We start from the raw sequence: 19,464 nt of genomic DNA on the forward strand, positions 1-19,464 counted from the left end.
GGCGGCACGGAGGGCAGCGCTAGATATTAAGCACTGGCACCACTGACGCATCGACGCCCTGCAAGCACGTCGATGTAGTCGATTACGTTGACGCGTCGTGGCAGCTCTAAACAAGAGGTTTTTCACCTCAATGCATAGAATGCATTGAGGTGAAAAACCACAAGGGTTTACAACCCTTTTAATAAACACTCACCTGTCTCATGTAGAGCTGGGCGATTTTCGCAAAAAAAAAAAAAAAAAAATGAAAATCTGATTTTTTTTTCCTTAAAAACTCGATTCAATTTATTTATTTATTTTTGGACGCCACGCAGGTCCTGAGGAGCTGCGGGCAGGAGTTTTTAGGCGAGGCTTCGGCCTAGTCCGTGGCGTCCGGCCTCGCGGACTAGGCAGAAGCCGGAGCCTCACCTAAAAGCTCCTGCCTGCATCTCCTCAGGACCGGCGCAATGTCGGCAACAGTCTTAGCGGAAAAAAAAAAAATTGATTTGTTGAAGATTTTTTTTCCCAGCCCTACTCCCACGGTCCAGCAATGTGGCTGCAAAAAGCCTCGCTCCTCTCCACCGGCATTGCGAGTGTGACAGCTTGCGCCATCTCAGTTGCCGGGCAATCTTCTGGGACCTGTGACGTGTCCCAGAAGACTGCAGGGGAGGGGGAGAGGAGGAGTCACCTAGGCGGCCCAAGTGGAAACCGAGTACCTGTCAAAACTAGGTACCCACTCTACTCTACTACCTACTGGGGGTGAGGAGTACTTAAAGTGGAAGTTCCAATTTTAGAATGCTTTAAAGGGGTCGTAAACCCTCTTTTTCACCTTAATGCATCCTATGCAAAAAAAAAAAAAATCCGTCACTGAGCGCGCCCCCCCCCCCCCCCAAGATTTACTCACTCAAGCCCATTCGTTCCCACGGCACGCTCTTCCTCTCTGCACGGAGTCTCGGCTCTTGTTTGATAGCAGTGCAGCCATTGGTTCCCACTGCTGTCAATCAAATCTAATGACGTGGGCACCGGGTCCAGCTTTGTGTCTCGGGAACGCACCCACACGGTAACAACCCCCCCCCCGTAGAGCGCTTCACCTAGGTGGCTTCCTGTTGCAGAGGGGGGGGAGCTCTAGAAGAGGAGGATTGGGCCTACACTGTGCAAAACAAACAGCACAGTGGAGGCATTTTTTTTTTAAACAAACACGTGGTAGAGCTGCACGATTAATCGTTAAGAATTATCACAATTTTTTTCCCCCCGTTGCAATCTTGACAAAGTAGTTCCCGATTCTTTCTATGCAGAGAATTCTCTCTGCTAAAGCCATCAAAAGAATGAGAAGGGGGAAAAAAATAAAAAACAGGCAGTCTGCCAAAGATCACAACATTCTTTAGCAGTGGAACTGAAGTATAAACATTGTAACGATTTGTCCTTTTGATCCAAAAGGAATACACTTTGGTGCGTAAATGAGGAAAGTTTAAACCACTTAAAGAGGAGGGCCAGTTTAAAAAAATTTTTTTTTTGAAAAGTCAGCAGCTGCAAACACTGTAGCTGCTGACTTTTAATAAGCAGACTTACCTGTCGAGGGCGCCCGCAATATCGGCCACCCGAGGCTGACCCATCCCTCAGCTCTCAGGTCCTGGCGCTGCCATTTTAACTAAGGGAAACAGGCAGTGGAGCCTTCCGGCTTCACTGACCGTTTCCTACTGCGCATGCGTGAGTCACGCAGCGCTTTGTGAATGGGACGCGCTGTGTTCTGGGACACACAGCACCCAGAACACAGCGCGACCCATTACCCAGAAGACGCCGCACGTAGGAGAGAAGACCGCGGAGGAGGAAGAGGCAGATTAGGACGATGTGCCTAGCAACAGGCATTTCTGGTAAGTTAAAAAAAAAATTCTCATTTTTATTTTCTGATTTTTTTCAAAATTTTAATGTATTTTTGTTTTTCAGGGTGGCCCTCCACGTTAAAGTGGGGTACCCCAAAAAAAAAAAAGTAAAAGTCAGCAGCTACAAATACTGCAGCTGCTGACTTTTAATAATCGGACACTTACCTGTCCCAGGGTCCAGTGATGGGGGGGGGGGGGGGTGAACGCTTGAGGCTCTGGCATTCTTACTGTGGGCACTCGGCTGTGGCTTTACAGCCGGCCACCCACTGCACAAGTGGCGCCATGCACCGTGATATGCCACGCAGTCACCTGGGACAATGACAGGTCCCAGATGACTGTGCGGCGCCGAGGGGGAAGTGATGTCACCAACCTGGGCACTGAAGGAGGCAGGCGAGGGACCCCCTAGCAACAGGTATTTAGAGGAAAGTACAATTTTTTATCCCCCCCCCCCCCCCCTTTTAATTTTTTGGCTAGATAATTACTAGTGGAGACTCTGGGGAATAAAATGGTGCTTGTTACAATATTTCATGTCACACTGTATTTGCGCAGCAGTCGTTCAAATGCAATTTTTTGATATATATAGATATATATATTTAAAAAGCTAGTAAAGTCAGCCCTTTTTTATTGTTTTTGTATAAGGTGAAAGCTTTTACGCCGCAAGAACTGCGATCTTTTTCTACACAAGAAAAAAATTAAAATAACGATTCTCATTTTGGCCAGAATCGTGCAGCTCTAATACAAGGGTTTAGTAACCCTTTAAGATTGCATTGACGCCTGCTGCAGATCGCAAGTGCAGTGCGATTTGAACGTGCAGGAGACGTGCAGCGTGAACCATAAACGATGAATGGGCTGAAATCGCACAGTACCCGGATCACATGTGAATCGCAGAGGAATACACAGCGCGCACACCCCCCCCCCCCCCCCCCATGTGATGCATGGTATGATCCAGCCCTTACACTCTACCATTGAGGAATAGTCCATAGTTATGAATATAGGGGGTAGTAGATGCAGGATCCAGAGATGGACAGCCCAATGGTCTCTTTTCTCCGCCATCATCATAGAACACAACACAGAGGGCCGGATCACTGATCACACCTGAATAAAGAGCTTTATTCCCAGGTCTGTGACCATAGAGGCCTCAGACTAGAAGGGTCGCCTCTCACCACCTCCTCCTCCTCCTACCATAGACATGTGAATGAGAACGTACAGTGTGCCTATAGGCAGCCATGGTACCAAAACGCCCGGTCACCGGGGAGTGCTGAGCCAGGACAATACCCCCGTCCTCCACCCCGCACCTCACTCACCATGTCACTTATAAGCTCTCTCCTTTTCCTCCAACTTCAAACCGCCACCATTCGCCGCAGCCGGGAACCTTCCAACAAGCAGCTTCCTGACAGGACAGTTTGAAAAGTTATCTCCCCCCCTATTGGTGGCCGAGCGGCTTCAGCCAGGAAAAGGCGGGTCTAACAGGCCGGAAGTGTGGCCGCGCAGCTGGTTGGTTGGCGTAGCGGCCAGGGAATAGCTAACTAGGCGGCCATGTTGTGGATGGCGCTGCGTAAGCGTCATAGGAGGGAAAAGTTATGGTTCCAGGCATTTCAGTCACAGATGTACGTTATCCCCAGGCAGCCTGTCATTGTGGAAATGTTTCCACACACTCAATCGCCAGAAATAGATGATCTTTTGGAAGCTTCCTACTTTTCAAACACACAATAAAACGTTTACTGGAGCAAAACTTTACCCAGATCAACATGATAAAAATAATGTTCTGTACATTCCACAGCAATAATCATGCTTACAAAACGAGTCTCTGCTGTAAATTGCCTCCAGCATTGTGTCTTCTTGCTGGAGGCTGCCATTTTTCTGTAGCCCAGAGCTCCTGAGCAGCAGTAAATCTTTAGACACCAGTCGGCTGTGCTATAGCTGAATTCCGGCTACAGCGCAAACTTTTTGTGATTGTGTCGCTGCAGGCCGCGAGCGACGTGTTATGTGATCATATTGTCCTCTGGACACTGTGGATCTCAGATTGAGGTAACGAGCCAATCAGGGGCTCTTTACCCCATGATCAGCTGCGTCCAATCACAGGATCGGAAAAGAGAGCGGATAACCGGCTTCTCTAAAAGGGATATCTACATCTACTTAGTGCAGTCCTAACAGTGCCCACCAGTGCTGCTAATCTTTGTCAACCAGTGCTGCAAAACTGTGCCTCCTCATCAGTGCAACCTATCAGTGCCCATCAATTTCCATCAGTGCCTCCTCATCAATGCCTCCTCATCAGTGCCCCCCCCCCCCCCCAGTGCCGCCTTATAAGTGCAGCCTATCAGTGCCCATCAGTGCCACCTCTTCAGTGCCTCCTCATCAATGCCTCCTCATTAGTTCCCCCCCGTGCCACCTTATCAGTGCAGCCTATCAGTGCCACCTCATCAGTGTCACCTATCAGTGCCGCCTACCAGTGCCCATTAATTCCCATCAGTGCCACCTCATCAGTGCCTCCTCATCAATGCCTACTCATCAGTGCCCCCCAGTGCTGCCTTATAAGTGCATCCTATCAGTGCCCATCAATTCCCATCAGTGCCACCTCATCAGTGCCCCCCAGTTCTGCCTCATCAATGCCTCTTCATCAGTGCCCCCGTGCCGCCTTATAAGTGCAGCCTATCAGTGCCCATCAATGCCCATCAGTGCCTCCTCATCAATGCCTCCTCATCAGTGTCCCCCGTGCTGCCTTATAAGTGCAGCCTATCAATGGCCATCAGTGCCTCCTCATCAGTGCCTCCTCATCAGTGCCCCCCCAGTGCCACCTTATCAGTGCAGAATATCAGTGCCACCTCATCAGTGCCACCTCATCAATGTCCATCAGTGCAGCCTATCGGTGTCCATCAATGCCCCCCCCAGTGCTGCTTTATCAGTACATCCTATCAATACTCATTAGTACCACCTCATCAGTGCCCAGCAGTGCAGCATATCGGTGCCCATCAGTGCAGCCTCATCACCAGTGCATATCAATGAAGGGGAAAAATTACCTGTATGAAAAATGTTATAACAAACTATGAAAAAAAAAATTATTTATTTTAATTTATTTAGCAAAAAATAAAACCCCCAGAAGTGATTGAATACCACTAAAAGAAAGCTCTATTTGTGTGGAAAAAATTATACAAATGTAGTTTGGGTACAGTGTTGCATGACCGTGCAATTGCCATTCAAAGTGCAACAGCGCTGAAAATTGGCCTGGTAGGAAGGGGGTAAAAGTGCCCTGTAGGCAAGAGGTTAGACTGTCGGCAGATCGGCAGATTGGCCTCAAGTGGCTCTGATTTTCGGCACAGTGCCAAAAAACAGAGAGCAGCTGATCGGAGCGGGGGAGATGGTGTGTAGGCGGGTGCAGTCTGTGAACCACCCCCCCCCCCCCCAGTCATGAGGAACTTGTTTCCCTCTATGATTTGGTTCCTCTATGATTTTTTGCGCTCATCAGAGAGGTAGCTGTCCAATTGGACGCTGGCGCCCCACGTGACCTCAGTGATTATCTTGGGTCAAGGTAGTCTATTTATAAAGACTCTGACTTCCAGGGTTGGCACACTTTGTGAGAGTGGCTAGGGTAGGCACAAGATTTAGTAAGTCAAGCCCAAGTCTCCAAGAGATACAAGAAGACAGTGGAGGATTTAGACTCTCTGGGGTTCATTTACTAAAAGGCAAAAAGACTGTTCTCTGTACAAGGGAAGTTGCACTTTGCAAGGAACTGTTCTCTAGAGATTGGTAAATTAGGTGAAGCTTTGCTGACTTCCATCGTCCAATCACGTTAAAGCAAAACTGCTGCTTTGTTTTAAATTTCTTGCATTTTATTGGTATTCTTTGCGAAGTAAAATTTCACCACATTCACTAAATTCTTGGGAAAGTCCCTAGCAAGGTGCAACTTCCCTTGCAAAGCAAACAGCCTATTTGTCTTCAGTAGTGATGGACGAACTTCCGACGGGACGTTTCGCGAACGCGAAATGCGAACGGACCCAAACGTTCGCGAAACCGAACGTTCGCCGCGGGCCCCATTGACTTCAATGGGAGGCGAACTTTGCAAACCTTCATGTCGAATTTGCGGCCACGTGGTAATTATTAGGGGGTAAAACGTAGTCCCACCATCTGGACAATGACATAATACATGTATGAGGTGAATTTGGGATCGATAACTACAAGCATTTTTATTTTATTTGGGAAATTGTTCTAACAATTCAGGACTATGGAGCTAATGAAGGCAATGGAGGAGAGGGAAGGTCAGGGACCAGGGTAGGCAAAGAAGAGGGTGCAGGAGATGATCACCAGCAGCGTGACATACCGGAATGACACATGCACCGTGATAGAGGCATCTGACAGCAGCACCGTAATACAGAGCACTGACAGCAGCACCGTGACATACAGCGCTGACAGCAGCACCGTGACATACAGCGCTGACAGCAGCACCGTGACATACAGCGCTGACAGCAGCACCGTGACATACAGCGCTGACAGCAGCACCGTGACATACAGCGCTGACAGCAGCACCGTGACATACAGCGCTGACAGCAGCACCGTGACATACAGCGCTGACAGCAGCACCGTGACATACAGCGCTGACAGCAGCACCGTGACATACAGCGCTGACAGCAGCACCGTGACATACAGCGCTGACAGCAGCACCGTGACATACAGCACTGACAGCAGCACCGTAAGCAGCCCCAGGAGGAAGTCAGCACAGCACAGGGATGGTGTGATCCCCTCATAATAAGAACCCCCAGGAGGAAGTCAGCACAGCACAGGGATAGTGTGATCCCTTCATAATAAGAACCCCCAGGAGGAAGTCAGCACAGCACAGGGATATCATAAGCAGCCCCAGTAGAAATATGACACCGCTCAACCTCTTCAAAGAGGAGGGTAGGGGCATATAGTACGGTGTGCTTTTTTGGGTCAAGGAAGTGAGCCAAATGAATTAAGAAGGTCTGTGTGCTTGATTAAAAAAATAGTTTATAGACATATACATGGTCTACTGGTCACATGTGTTGAATTCCTCCGAGATCCATGCCTCATTCATTTTTAGAAATGTGAGGTAGTTAACACTGTGGTGAGCTAGGCGAGTACGCTTATCGGTCACAATCCCCCCTGCTGCGCTGAACGTCCTTTCGGACAGGACACTGGATGAGGGGCAAGCCAACAGTTCGATTGCAAATTGGGCAAGCTCTGGCCAGAGGTCAAGCCTGCCCACCCAGTAGTCTAGGGGTTCATCACTCCTCAGAGCGTCCACATCGGCCGTTAACCCAATGTAGTCGGACACCTGACGGTCTAGGCGTTCCCTGATGCTGGATCCGGATGACACCTGTCGATGGGTCGGCTGAAAGAATGACCTCATATCCGAAGTCACCAACACATCTTCAAACCGGCCTCTTCTTGCAGGCGCTGTTGGATTGGTACCCGCAAATCCTTCTCTGGGAGTGGGAATTGCTCCTCTGCCAGCGCACGCAAAAGCAGAATGCAGCATTTCTCGAAGCAAGGCCTGGAAGTGCTGCATTCTGACAGCCCTCTGCGACGGCGGTAACATTTCCGCCATTTTGTGTTTGTACCGGGGGTCTAAGTACGTTGCCACCCAGTACTGGTCCTTGACCCTCATGCTTTTTATACGGGGGTCCCTATTAAAACACTGGAGCATGAAGGCCCCCATTTGCACTAAAGTGGAAGCGGTGTGGTGGCCTGGCTCCTGCTCATCATCCAGGATAATGTCGTCCTCTTCATTCTCCTCTCCCCATCCTCGCACAACAGGGATCCCAGAAAGGTTTAAAGCATGCTCTTCTTGCTCCTGCTCATCCGCCCCGGCACCATCCTCCTCTGACTCCTCATCAGACTCCTGTTGTTGACTTGTCTCAGATAGAGTAGCCCCCCCTGGGAATTCATCCAGCATTGCGACTTCCTCATCTTCCCGCTCCTGCTCCTCCACAGCCTGATCAATGACACGACGCAATGCACGCTCCAGAAAGAAGGCATAAGGTACCATGTCACTGATGGCGCCATGGCTGCGACTGACCAGTTTGGTGATCTCCTCAAATGGCCGCAGAAGTCTGCATGTGTCGCGCATGAGCAGCCACTGGCGCGGTGAAAAAAAACCCAGCTCCCCAGAACCGTTTCTTTCGCAGAGTTCATACAGGTAGACGTTAACTGCACGTTTCTGCTGGAGCAGCCTATCAAGCATATAGAAGGTTGAGTTCCATCGCGTCGGGCAATCGCAAATAAGACGTCTGACCGGCAGATGGTGTCGCCGCTGAATGTCAGCAAGGCGAGCCATGGCCGTGTAAGATCTTCTGAAATGGGCCGAGATTTTCCTTGCCTGCCGCAAGATGTCCTGGACCCCAGGGTATTTGACAAGGAATCGCTGCACGACCAAGTTTAAGACGTGTGCCATGCACGGCACGTGCGTGATTTTGCCCTGTTTCAATGCGCTAAGCAGATTGGCACCGTTGTCACACACCACTTTACCAACTGTCAAATTGAGCGGTGTTAGCCACTCATCTGCCTGTGAACGCAAAGCTGAAAGGAGTGCCGGGCCAGTGTGGCTCTTTGCTTCCAGGCACAACAGACGCAGCACGGCATGGCAACGTCTCACCTGGCATGTGGAATAGGTTCTGGGGAGCTTGGGCGGTGCAGTGGAAGAGACGCTAGCAGCGGAAAAGGAGGAGGCAGCTGAGGAGGAGAGGGAGGAGGATGGAGTAGGAGGAGGAGAAGAAGAGTCAGGCCTGCATGCAATCCGTGGCGGTAAAACCAAATCTACACGGGTGCCACGGGTTACATGCTTGACGGCCGTCAGAAGGTTCACCCAGTGGGCAGTAAAACTGATATACCTTCCCTGCCCGTGTTTGCTAGACCACGTGTCTGTGGTCAGATGTATCTTGGCACCGACACTGTGTGCCAGAGATACATTCACTTGCCGCTGAACATGGCCATATAGCTCTGGGATGCCCTTCTCTGAGAAATACTTCCTTCCTGGGACCTTCCATTGTGGTGTTCCAATGGCCACAAATTTGCGAAAGGCCTCCGAGTCCACCAGTTTATATGGCAGTAGTTGGCGGGCTATGAGTTCTGACAAGCCAGCCGCCAACCGTTGGGCAAGAGGGTTATCCGGCATCATCATTTTTTTACGCTCAAACATTAGGCCCACGGAAGCCTGCCTTTTTGCAGAAAAATGTGAGCTTGGCGTGATGGAAGGTGGAGTGGAGGACAATTGTGAGGAGAGAGGAGAAGGAGAAGTAGAAGACGAGGCTGGACGGTGAGAGCCTGCAGTGTGGCTTTGTGTGTTCCGTTGCTCCCACTGGGCTCGGTGATGGCTGCTCATGTGCCTTCTTAAGGCGGTCGTCCCTAGGTGAGTATTGGGCTTACCGCGACTAACGCGTTGACTGCAAAGATTGCAGATGGCAACGCTATTGTCAGCAGCGGACACGTTAAAAAAAGCCCACACTGCGGAGCCATGTGCCGGTGTCCTGGGAGCGCCAGATGTGACCGTACATGGTCGATGACTCGCTCCTGATACATTTGCAGTCTGCTTTGTCCCTGCTGTGCAATGTAAGTCATTGCTGCTTCTCCTCCCTATCTGCTGGTCCATATCTCCCTCTGAACTCCCCTCCTCTTCCTCTCTTGTGGGCACCCACGTGACATCACTAGACACGTCATCATCAACGTCACCTTCCCCACCGCTATAAGTAGAGATCTCGGAGTAGGCAGCAACACCGGGGACCAACCTCCTCCTTGGGCTGATCTGGGTACTGGCGTCAGACTGCTGAGTAGCGCTTGTTGCTACCTCCTCTTCCTGATCCAATACCAAGAGTGGCTGCGCATCAGAAATGTCCTCTTGATATGGATCGGAAAATAATTCCAGTGACTCAAGCGGAAGGTATGTGGTGGTGGTGGTGGTGGTCGTGTTGTTGGTGGTAGTGTCTTTGGGGGTGCACATAGCAGAGAGTGAAGAAGAGGGTGCAGATCGAGAGGATGAGGAGGGTGCAGAAGAGTAAGGCTGAGCGAGCCACTCAACCAAGTCTGGTGCATCCTTTAAAGTAATTGAACGCACCTTCTGCAACTTCCCACTTTGGCTCAAGCCTGTTGCTCCTGCCCTACCCCTACCACCCCTGCGGAAGGGCCTGCCTCTTCCTCTGCATGTCATTTTTTAAATGACCCTGTGACAAAACTCTTAGTCCCTATACCGCTGAAGGACTGCTGCAGTATAGGTGAGCGGTCAGCAGTGGTGCACGTCAACCCTATCTATTGTGGACCTATAGCGGTCCTTACAGAACAGCAGACTGTACCGCACTCAAGCCTATGTACCGTAGCACCCTATACCAAGTTACCAGTCCTTATAAGAACTTTTGTGGACCAAGCAGGTTGTGTATTAGTGTTTAGCAGACTGTACGTCAGTCCCTATACCGCTGAAGGACTGCTGCAGTATAGGGCAGCGGTCAGCAGTGGTGCACGTCAACCCTATCTATTGTGGACCGATAGCGGTCCTTACAGAACAGCAGACTGTACCGCACTCAAGCCTATGTACCGTAGCACCCTATACCAAGTTACCAGTCCTTATAAGAACTTTTGTGGAACAAGCAGGTTGTGTGTTAGTGATTAGCAGACTGTACGTCAGTCCCTATACCGCTGAAGGACTGCTGCAGTATAGGTGAGCGGTCAGCAGTGGTGCACGTCAACCCTATCTATTGTGGACCGATAGCGGTCCTTACAGAACAGCAGACTGTACCGCACTCAAGCCTATGTACCGTAGCACCCTATACCAAGTTACCAGTCCTTATAAGAACTTTTGTGGAACAAGCAGGTTGTGTATTAGTGTTTAGCAGACTGTACGTCAGTCCCTATACCGCTGAAGGACTGCTGCAGTATAGGGCAGCGGTCAGCAGTGGTGCACGTCAACCCTATCTATTGTGGACCGATAGCGGTCCTTACAGAACAGCAGACTGTACCGCACTCAAGCCTATGTACCGTAGCACCCTATACCAAGTTACCAGTCCTTATAAGAACTTTTGTGGAACAAGCAGGTTGTGTGTTAGTGATTAGCAGACTGTACGTCAGTCCCTATACCGCTGAAGGACTGCTGCAGTATAGGGCAGCGGTCAGCAGTGGTGCACGTCAACCCTATCTATTGTGGACCGATAGCGGTCCTTACAGAACAGCAGACTGTACCGCACTCAAGCCTATGTACCGTAGCACCCTATACCAAGTTACCAGTCCTTATAAGAACTTTTGTGGAACAAGCAGGTTGTGTGTTAGTGATTAGCAGACTGTACGTCAGTCCCTATACCGCTGAAGGACTGCTGCAGTATAGGTGAGCGGTCAGCAGTGGTGCACGTCAACCCTATCTATTGTGGACCTATAGCGGTCCTTACAGAACAGCAGACTGTACCGCACTCAAGCCTATGTACCGTAGCACCCTATACCAAGTTACCAGTCCTTATAAGAACTTTTGTGGACCAAGCAGGTTGTGTATTAGTGTTTAGCAGACTGTACGTCAGTCCCTATACCGCTGAAGGACTGCTGCAGTATAGGGCAGCGGTCAGCAGTGGTGCACGTCAACCCTATCTATTGTGGACCGATAGCGGTCCTTACAGAACAGCAGACTGTACCGCACTCAAGCCTATGTACCGTAGCACCCTATACCAAGTTACCAGTCCTTATAAGAACTTTTGTGGAACAAGCAGGTTGTGTGTTAGTGATTAGCAGACTGTACGTCAGTCCCTATACCGCTGAAGGACTGCTGCAGTATAGGTGAGCGGTCAGCAGTGGTGCACGTCAACCCTATCTATTGTGGACCTATAGCGGTCCTTACAGAACAGCAGACTGTACCGCACTCAAGCCTATGTACCGTAGCACCCTATACCAAGTTACCAGTCCTTATAAGAACTTTTGTGGACCAAGCAGGTTGTGTATTAGTGTTTAGCAGACTGTACGTCAGTCCCTATACCGCTGAAGGACTGCTGCAGTATAGGGCAGCGGTCAGCAGTGGTGCACGTCAACCCTATCTATTGTGGACCGATAGCGGTCCTTACAGAACAGCAGACTGTACCGCACTCAAGCCTATGTACCGTAGCACCCTATACCAAGTTACCAGTCCTTATAAGAACTTTTGTGGAACAAGCAGGTTGTGTGTTAGTGATTAGCAGACTGTACGTCAGTCCCTATACCGCTGAAGGACTGCTGCAGTATAGGGCAGCGGTCAGCAGTGGTGCACGTCAACCCTATCTATTGTGGACCGATAGCGGTCCTTACAGAACAGCAGACTGTACCGCACTCAAGCCTATGTACCGTAGCACCCTATACCAAGTTACCAGTCCTTATAAGAACTTTTGTGGAACAAGCAGGTTGTGTGTTAGTGATTAGCAGACTGTACGTCAGTCCCTATACCGCTGAAGGACTGCTGCAGTATAGGTGAGCGGTCAGCAGTGGTGCACGTCAACCCTATCTATTGTGGACCTATAGCGGTCCTTACAGAACAGCAGACTGTACCGCACTCAAGCCTATGTACCGTAGCACCCTATACCAAGTTACCAGTCCTTATAAGAACTTTTGTGGACCAAGCAGGTTGTGTATTAGTGTTTAGCAGACTGTACGTCAGTCCCTATACCGCTGAAGGACTGCTGCAGTATAGGGCAGCGGTCAGCAGTGGTGCACGTCAACCCTATCTATTGTGGACCGATAGCGGTCCTTACAGAACAGCAGACTGTACCGCACTCAAGCCTATGTACCGTAGCACCCTATACCAAGTTACCAGTCCTTATAAGAACTTTTGTGGAACAAGCAGGTTGTGTGTTAGTGATTAGCAGACTGTACGTCAGTCCCTATACCGCTGAAGGACTGCTGCAGTATAGGTGAGCGGTCAGCAGTGGTGCACGTCAACCCTATCTATTGTGGACCTATAGCGGTCCTTACAGAACAGCAGACTGTACCGCACTCAAGCCTATGTACCGTAGCACCCTATACCAAGTTACCAGTCCTTATAAGAACTTTTGTGGACCAAGCAGGTTGTGTATTAGTGTTTAGCAGACTGTACGTCAGTCCCTATACCGCTGAAGGACTGCTGCAGTATAGGGCAGCGGTCAGCAGTGGTGCACGTCAACCCTATCTATTGTGGACCGATAGCGGTCCTTACAGAACAGCAGACTGTACCGCACTCAAGCCTATGTACCGTAGCACCCTATACCAAGTTACCAGTCCTTATAAGAACTTTTGTGGAACAAGCAGGTTGTGTGTTAGTGATTAGCAGACTGTACGTCAGTCCCTATACCGCTGAAGGACTGCTGCAGTATAGGGCAGCGGTCAGCAGTGGTGCACGTCAACCCTATCTATTGTGGACCGATAGCGGTCCTTACAGAACAGCAGACTGTACCGCACTCAAGCCTATGTACCGTAGCACCCTATACCAAGTTACCAGTCCTTATAAGAACTTTTGTGGAACAAGCAGGTTGTGTGTTAGTGATTAGCAGACTGTACGTCAGTCCCTATACCGCTGAAGGACTGCTGCAGTATAGGTGAGCGGTCAGCAGTGGTGCACGTCAACCCTATCTATTGTGGACCGATAGCGGTCCTTACAGAACAGCAGACTGTACCGCACTCAAGCCTATGTACCGTAGCACCCTATACCAAGTTACCAGTCCTTATAAGAACTTTTGTGGACCAAGCAGGTTGTGTATTAGTGTTTAGCAGACTGTACGTCAGTCCCTATACCGCTGAAGGACTGCTGCAGTATAGGGCAGCGGTCAGCAGTGGTGCACGTCAACCCTATCTATTGTGGACCGATAGCGGTCCTTACAGAACAGCAGACTGTACCGCACTCAAGCCTATGTACCGTAGCACCCTATACCAAGTTACCAGTCCTTATAAGAACTTTTGTGGACCAAGCAGGTTGTGTATTAGTGTTTAGCAGACTGTACGTCAGTCCCTATACCGCTGAAGGACTGCTGCAGTATAGGGCAGCGGTCAGCAGTGGTGCACGTCAACCCTATCTATTGTGGACCGATAGCGGTCCTTACAGAACAGCAGACTGTACCGCACTCAAGCCTATGTACCGTAGCACCCTATACCAAGTTACCAGTCCTTATAAGAACTTTTGTGGAACAAGCAGGTTGTGTGTTAGTGATTAGCAGACTGTACGTCAGTCCCTATACCGCTGAAGGACTGCTGCAGTATAGGGCAGCGGTCAGCAGTGGTGCACGTCAACCCTATCTATTGTGGACCGATAGCGGTCCTTACAGAACAGCAGACTGTACCGCACTCAAGCCTATGTACCGTAGCACCCTATACCAAGTTACCAGTCCTTATAAGAACTTTTGTGGAACAAGTGAGTTGTGAATGTTTAGCAGACTGCAGCAGAAGGGCAGCAGTCAAGTATAATATCCTTTCTATATTTGGAAGAAAGAATATTATACATGTACAAGCCTATTACTGTACCACTGATACCAGTCCTGAAAAGAACCTTTGTGGAACTAATAATAACAGCAAGTCTTTAAAATTACCCTCACTGCCTGACAACACTGCTTCCTTCCTGTCCCTATACAAATTGGCAAAAAAAGAGAACGATTAGTGGTTACTGGAACAGCTCTTTTGTGGACCTTGATAGTAACAGCTAATGATGATGATGATGATGATGATGATGAAAGACTAATCTGGCTGTCCCTGTAGCATACACCGTCCTTTCCCTTTCTCTAAACTAACAAAAGACACTCAGGCTGCTGCAAGAATCAGCAGCACAGCAAACCTATCAACACCTAACACCTATACCAGTCCTGAAAAGAACTTTTGTGTACCAAATAGCTAGTGGTTTATCTCTCCCTACTCCACACAGGAACCTGTCCCTATCGTAACAGAAGAAAGAATGTAAAATGGCCACCGGATCGGGTGTATTTATAGGTTAGGGGGAATGTACAAGTGTCCATGTGCTGTCATGTCTCAATTGGCTGTCCTGTATCACATGATAAACGTGTCACCAAAGGTTAAAGTTCTTGTATACATTAAACACGTAAGTCCGCCGCGGCGAACGACGGAAAAAGGCGTTCGAACGTGCGGACCGCGAATGTCGGAAATTCGCCGCGAAACGACCGCCGGGCGAACCGTTCGGCCATCACTAGTCTTCAGTAAATCAACCTGTCTGGAGCTATATGATAACAAAACTTTTTTACAGCTACCATGTGCAAAGAGCTCCCGCTGTCAGCCTCAGCAGGAAGCTTTGCAGGGGGACATAGTAGCTGGCATAGTTGGCAGAAGTGTCAGATTCCTACTAAGTTGCAGGACTCTTTACCAGAAAAGTTTGGGTTTCCAAAAAAAAAAAATGATGTTCACCAAGGTGGATGTAGCCTCGGATCAATGCTGCATCTGTTTCCTGCCACCTCTACACTGAGAACCAAGCGAGCAAACACAGCTGACAGTAACCAGCTCTCTGCTCTGCCCCTCCAGTGCTCACTGGAGCGCTGGGCAGTGGAGGCGGTGGGAGTGGCTTAACTCAGTCCAGTCAGCTTCCCGTCCAGGCTTCTGGGTGGATCCAGACTGTAAAGTCGGGGTGGATCCAGCACCTGGAGCAGATGAGTGAGTTTAGTCGACGGCGGACTTTAGCCCGCTGTCAGCTGAAATTGGGCCACAGGAGTGAAGAAGGAACTGCGATCCTCTAAACTATTGGAGAAGTAGTGCCAAAAAAAAGCTTTGCCCATACTTCTCCTTTAACTGCTACAATACCGGGGACTTTCACCCCCTTCCTGCCCAGGCCATTTTTCAGCTTTCAGCGCTGTCGCACTTTGATTGACAATTGCGCGGTCATGCTACACTGTACACATATGACCTTTTTATCTATATTTTTCACACAAATACAGTGCTTTGCGAAAGTATTCGGCCCCCTTGAACTTTTCAACCTTTTGCCACATTTCAGACTTCAAACATAAAGATATAAAATTTTTATTTTTTCTGAAGAATCACCAACAAGTGGGACACAATTGTGAAGTGGAATGAAATCTATTGGATTTTTGAAACTTTTTTTAACTAATAAAAAAATGAAAAGTGGAGCGTGCAAAATGATTCGGCCTCCTTGCGTTAATACTTTGTAGAGCCACCTTTTGCTGCGATTACAGCTGCAAGTCGCTTGGGGTATGTCTCTATCAGTTTTGCACATCCAGAGACTGAAATTCTTGCCCATTCTTCCTTGCAAAACAGTTCGAGCTCAGTGAGGTTGGATGGAGAGCGTTTGTGAACAGCACCTTCTTCCACATGTTTGGTGTGTCTCCCAGGTGGCTTGTGGCAAACTTTAGACGAGACTTTTTATGGATATCTTTGAGAAATGGCTTTCTTCTTGCCACTCTTCCATAAAGGCCAGATTTGTGCAGTGCACGACTGATTGTTGTCCTATGGACAGACTCTCCCACCTCAGCTGTAGTTCTCTGCAGGTCATCCAGAGTGATCATGGGCCTCTTGGCTGCATTTCTGATCAGTCTTCTCCTTGTCTGAGCTGAAAGTTTAGAGGGACGGCCAGGTCTTGGTAGATTTGCAGTGGTCTGATACTCCTTCCATTTCAAAATGATCGCTTGCACAGTGCTCCTTGGGATGTTTAAAGCTTGGGAAATCTTTTTGTATCCAAATCCGGCTTTAAACTTCTCCACAACAGTATTACGAACCTGCCTGGTGTGTTCCTTGGTCTTCATGATGCTCTCTGCTCTTTCAACAGAACCCTGAGACTATCACAGAGCAGGTGCATTTATACAGAGACTTGATTACACACAGGTGGATTCTATTTATCACCATCAGTCATTTAGGACAACATTGGATCATTCAGAGATCCTCGCTGAGCTTCTGGAGTGAGTTTGCTGCACTGAAAGTAAAGGGGCCAAATAATTTTGCACGCACCACTTTTCAGTTTTTTATTTGCTAAAAAGGTTTAAAATATCCAATAGATTTCGTTCCACTTCACAATTGTGTCCCACTTGTTGGTGATTCTTCACAAAAAATTAAAGTTTTATATCTTTATGTTTGAAGCCTGAAATGTGGCAAAAGGTTGAAAAGTTCAAGGGGGCCGAATACTTTCGCAAGGCACTGTAGAGATTTCTTTTGGTGGTATTTAATCACCGCTGGGTTTTTTATTTTTTAGAAAAAGAAAAAAGACCAAAAACTTTGGAGAAAAAACATTTTTTCTTAGTTTCTGTCAGTAAATATTTTAAATAAGTAATTAAATAATATGCACTGATGGGTATTGATAGGCTGCACTGCTAGGCACTGATGAGGCGCCACTTATGGGCACTGATAGTTGTCACTGGTGGGCACTGATAGGCAGCAATGGTGGGCACTATGGACGGGACGGATAAGCAGCACTGATGGGGGGTGCTGATGGGCTCTGATGGGTGGCACTGATGGTCGCTGAGTGGCAGCACTGATAGGCACTGAGTGGCAGGACTGATGGGCACTGCTGAGAGGAATTTATGGGCACTGATAGGTGGCATTGGTGGGCACTGATGGGCGGGATGGATAGGCAGCACTGATAGGCACTGATGGGGAGTGCTGATGGGCACTGATGGGCACTGAAAGGCTGCACTGATGGGCACTGATTGGTGTCACTGATGGGCACTGATTGGTGGCACTAATGGGCACTGCTGGGGCTTTACTGTAATTAGGGCAAGGATGATCAGTGCCCTGATTACTTGCTCTGGTCTCCCCTGCGAGGATATACCGCTGATTGACACTTTGTCAGTGTGATTCCGCATTGGTCACAGACGATTACAGGGTTAAAGATCTGTGTCATCGTCTCTTTACAGAGATCGGGGGCGCGTCGTGTCCTAGGAACGCAATCATTTGATGTCCTCCCAGAACAAGAGCTGCACCGCTCCTCCGTTTTTTGACGGTGGGGCGGGCGACAAGTGGTTAATTAAAAAAAAATAGGCATTTTTAATAAGGTGTATTATTTTTGTTTTATTAAAAAATAATTTAATTAAAAAAGTTACAACTGCTAATAGGTTCTCCTTTCACTTTTACATGTTGATTACAGAATTGGGAACAGTATAACACGCCCCCTTGTGGGTAGTCCCCATGAATGAGCATAAGAGCTGAACCTCAACTAGGACTCCTAGGACTCAACTAGTGACATGTTTATGGACTCAGGTGGGCCCAATCACGGCTGGTGCAAGGATTTTTGACACCCTAGGTGAAACCTCATTTTGCCGCCCCCCCATTGGCTCCACTCCTGACTCCACCCCATTTGCCCTGCCCAAGTATACCCCACCTTTTTAATGAAGAGCCCATCAAAGGCAGCCCACCAGCGCCCATCAAATGAAGGCTCTCCAGCACCCATCAATGCAGCCTACCAGTGCCCATTATTGCAGCCTCACCAGCGCCCATCAAATGAAGCCTCACCAGCACCCATCAATGCAGCCTACCAGCGCCCATTATTTCAGCCTCACCAGCACCCATCAATATAGCCTACCAGCGCCCATCAATGCAGCCTCACCAGAACTCATCAATGCAGCCTACCAGCACTCATCAATGCAGCCTCACCAGCGCCCATCAATGCAGCCTCACCAGCACTCATCAATGCCGCCTACCAGCGCCCATCAAATGAAGCCTCACCAGCACCCATCAATGCAGCCTACCAGCGCCCATCAAATGAAGCCTCACCAGCACTCATCAATGCAGCCTACAAGTGCCCATCAAATGAAGCCTCACCAGCGCCCATCAAATGAAGGCTCTCCAGCACCCATCAATGCAGCCTACCAGTGCCCATTATTGCAGCCTCACCAGCGCCCATCAAATGAAGCCTCACCAGCACCCATCAATGCAGCCTACCAGCGCCCATTATTTCAGCCTCACCAGCACCCATCAATATAGCCTACCAGCGCCCATCAATGCAGCCTCACCAGAACTCATCAATGCAGCCTACCAGCACCCATCAATGCAGCCTACCAGCACCCATTAATGCAGCCTCACCAGCACTCATCAATGCAGCCTACCAGCGCCCATCAAATGAAGCCTCACCAGCACCCATCAATGCAGCCTGACCAGCACCCATCAATGCAGCCTACCAGTGCCCATCAAATGAAGCCTCAACAGCACCCATCAATGCAGCCTACCAGCGCCCATTAAGGTAGCCTCACCAGCACCCATCAATGCAGCCTACCAGCGCCCATCAAATGAAGCCTCACCAGCACCCATCAATGCAGCCTACCAGCACCCTTTAATGCAGCCTCACCAGCACCCATCAATGCAGCCTACCAGCGCCCATCAAATGAAGCCTCACCAGCACCCATCAATGCAGCCTACCAGCGCCCATTAATGCAGTCTCACCAGCACCCATCATTGCAGCCTACCAGCGCCCATCAATGAATGATTGCTTGTTTCCATTCATTCAGGGGTCGGAACACAGACACAGTCCTCCACCACCGCTGTGCCTCTGACACTGTGTGCGAACGGAGAGGTGGCTGCCTGCTGATGCTGAGACTTAGTTGCTTGCCGCACAGAGAAGAGAGGAACACCAATGGCCAGGTGCCCTAGGCAGCAGTGCGCCCTAGGCAGCTGCCTAGTTTACCTAATGGTAGCACCGACCCTGGGCTCAGTCCCCCTGTGGCTTCTTAATACACACCCCTGCCATGCCCAC

General features: G+C 49.4%; 1 protein-coding gene across 2 annotated transcripts in view; it reads right to left on the reverse strand.

The window, feature by feature from the left end:
* The window catches only part of BUB3 (BUB3 mitotic checkpoint protein), a 25,127-nt gene extending 21,827 nt beyond the window's left edge, over positions 1-3,300 (reverse strand). Inside the window, exon 1 of one of the 2 annotated variants that reach the window (XM_077455578.1) lies at positions 3,161-3,300. In XM_077455578.1, coding sequence (XP_077311704.1) covers positions 3,161-3,163 — 3 coding nt within the window. In that variant the 5' untranslated portion in view covers positions 3,164-3,300. Of the gene's footprint in view, positions 1-3,063; positions 3,082-3,160 lie in introns of those variants that run through there. The other variant, XM_077455577.1, reaches the window with a different exon arrangement.
* Positions 3,301-19,464: the final 16,164 nt, after the last annotated feature.

Source organism: Lithobates pipiens, unplaced genomic scaffold (assembly GCF_037356315.1).
Source record: "Lithobates pipiens isolate NorthernLeopardFrog02 unplaced genomic scaffold, aLitPip1_a1.2 Scaffold_25, whole genome shotgun sequence".
NCBI classification, from domain to species: domain Eukaryota; kingdom Metazoa; phylum Chordata; class Amphibia; order Anura; family Ranidae; genus Lithobates; species Lithobates pipiens.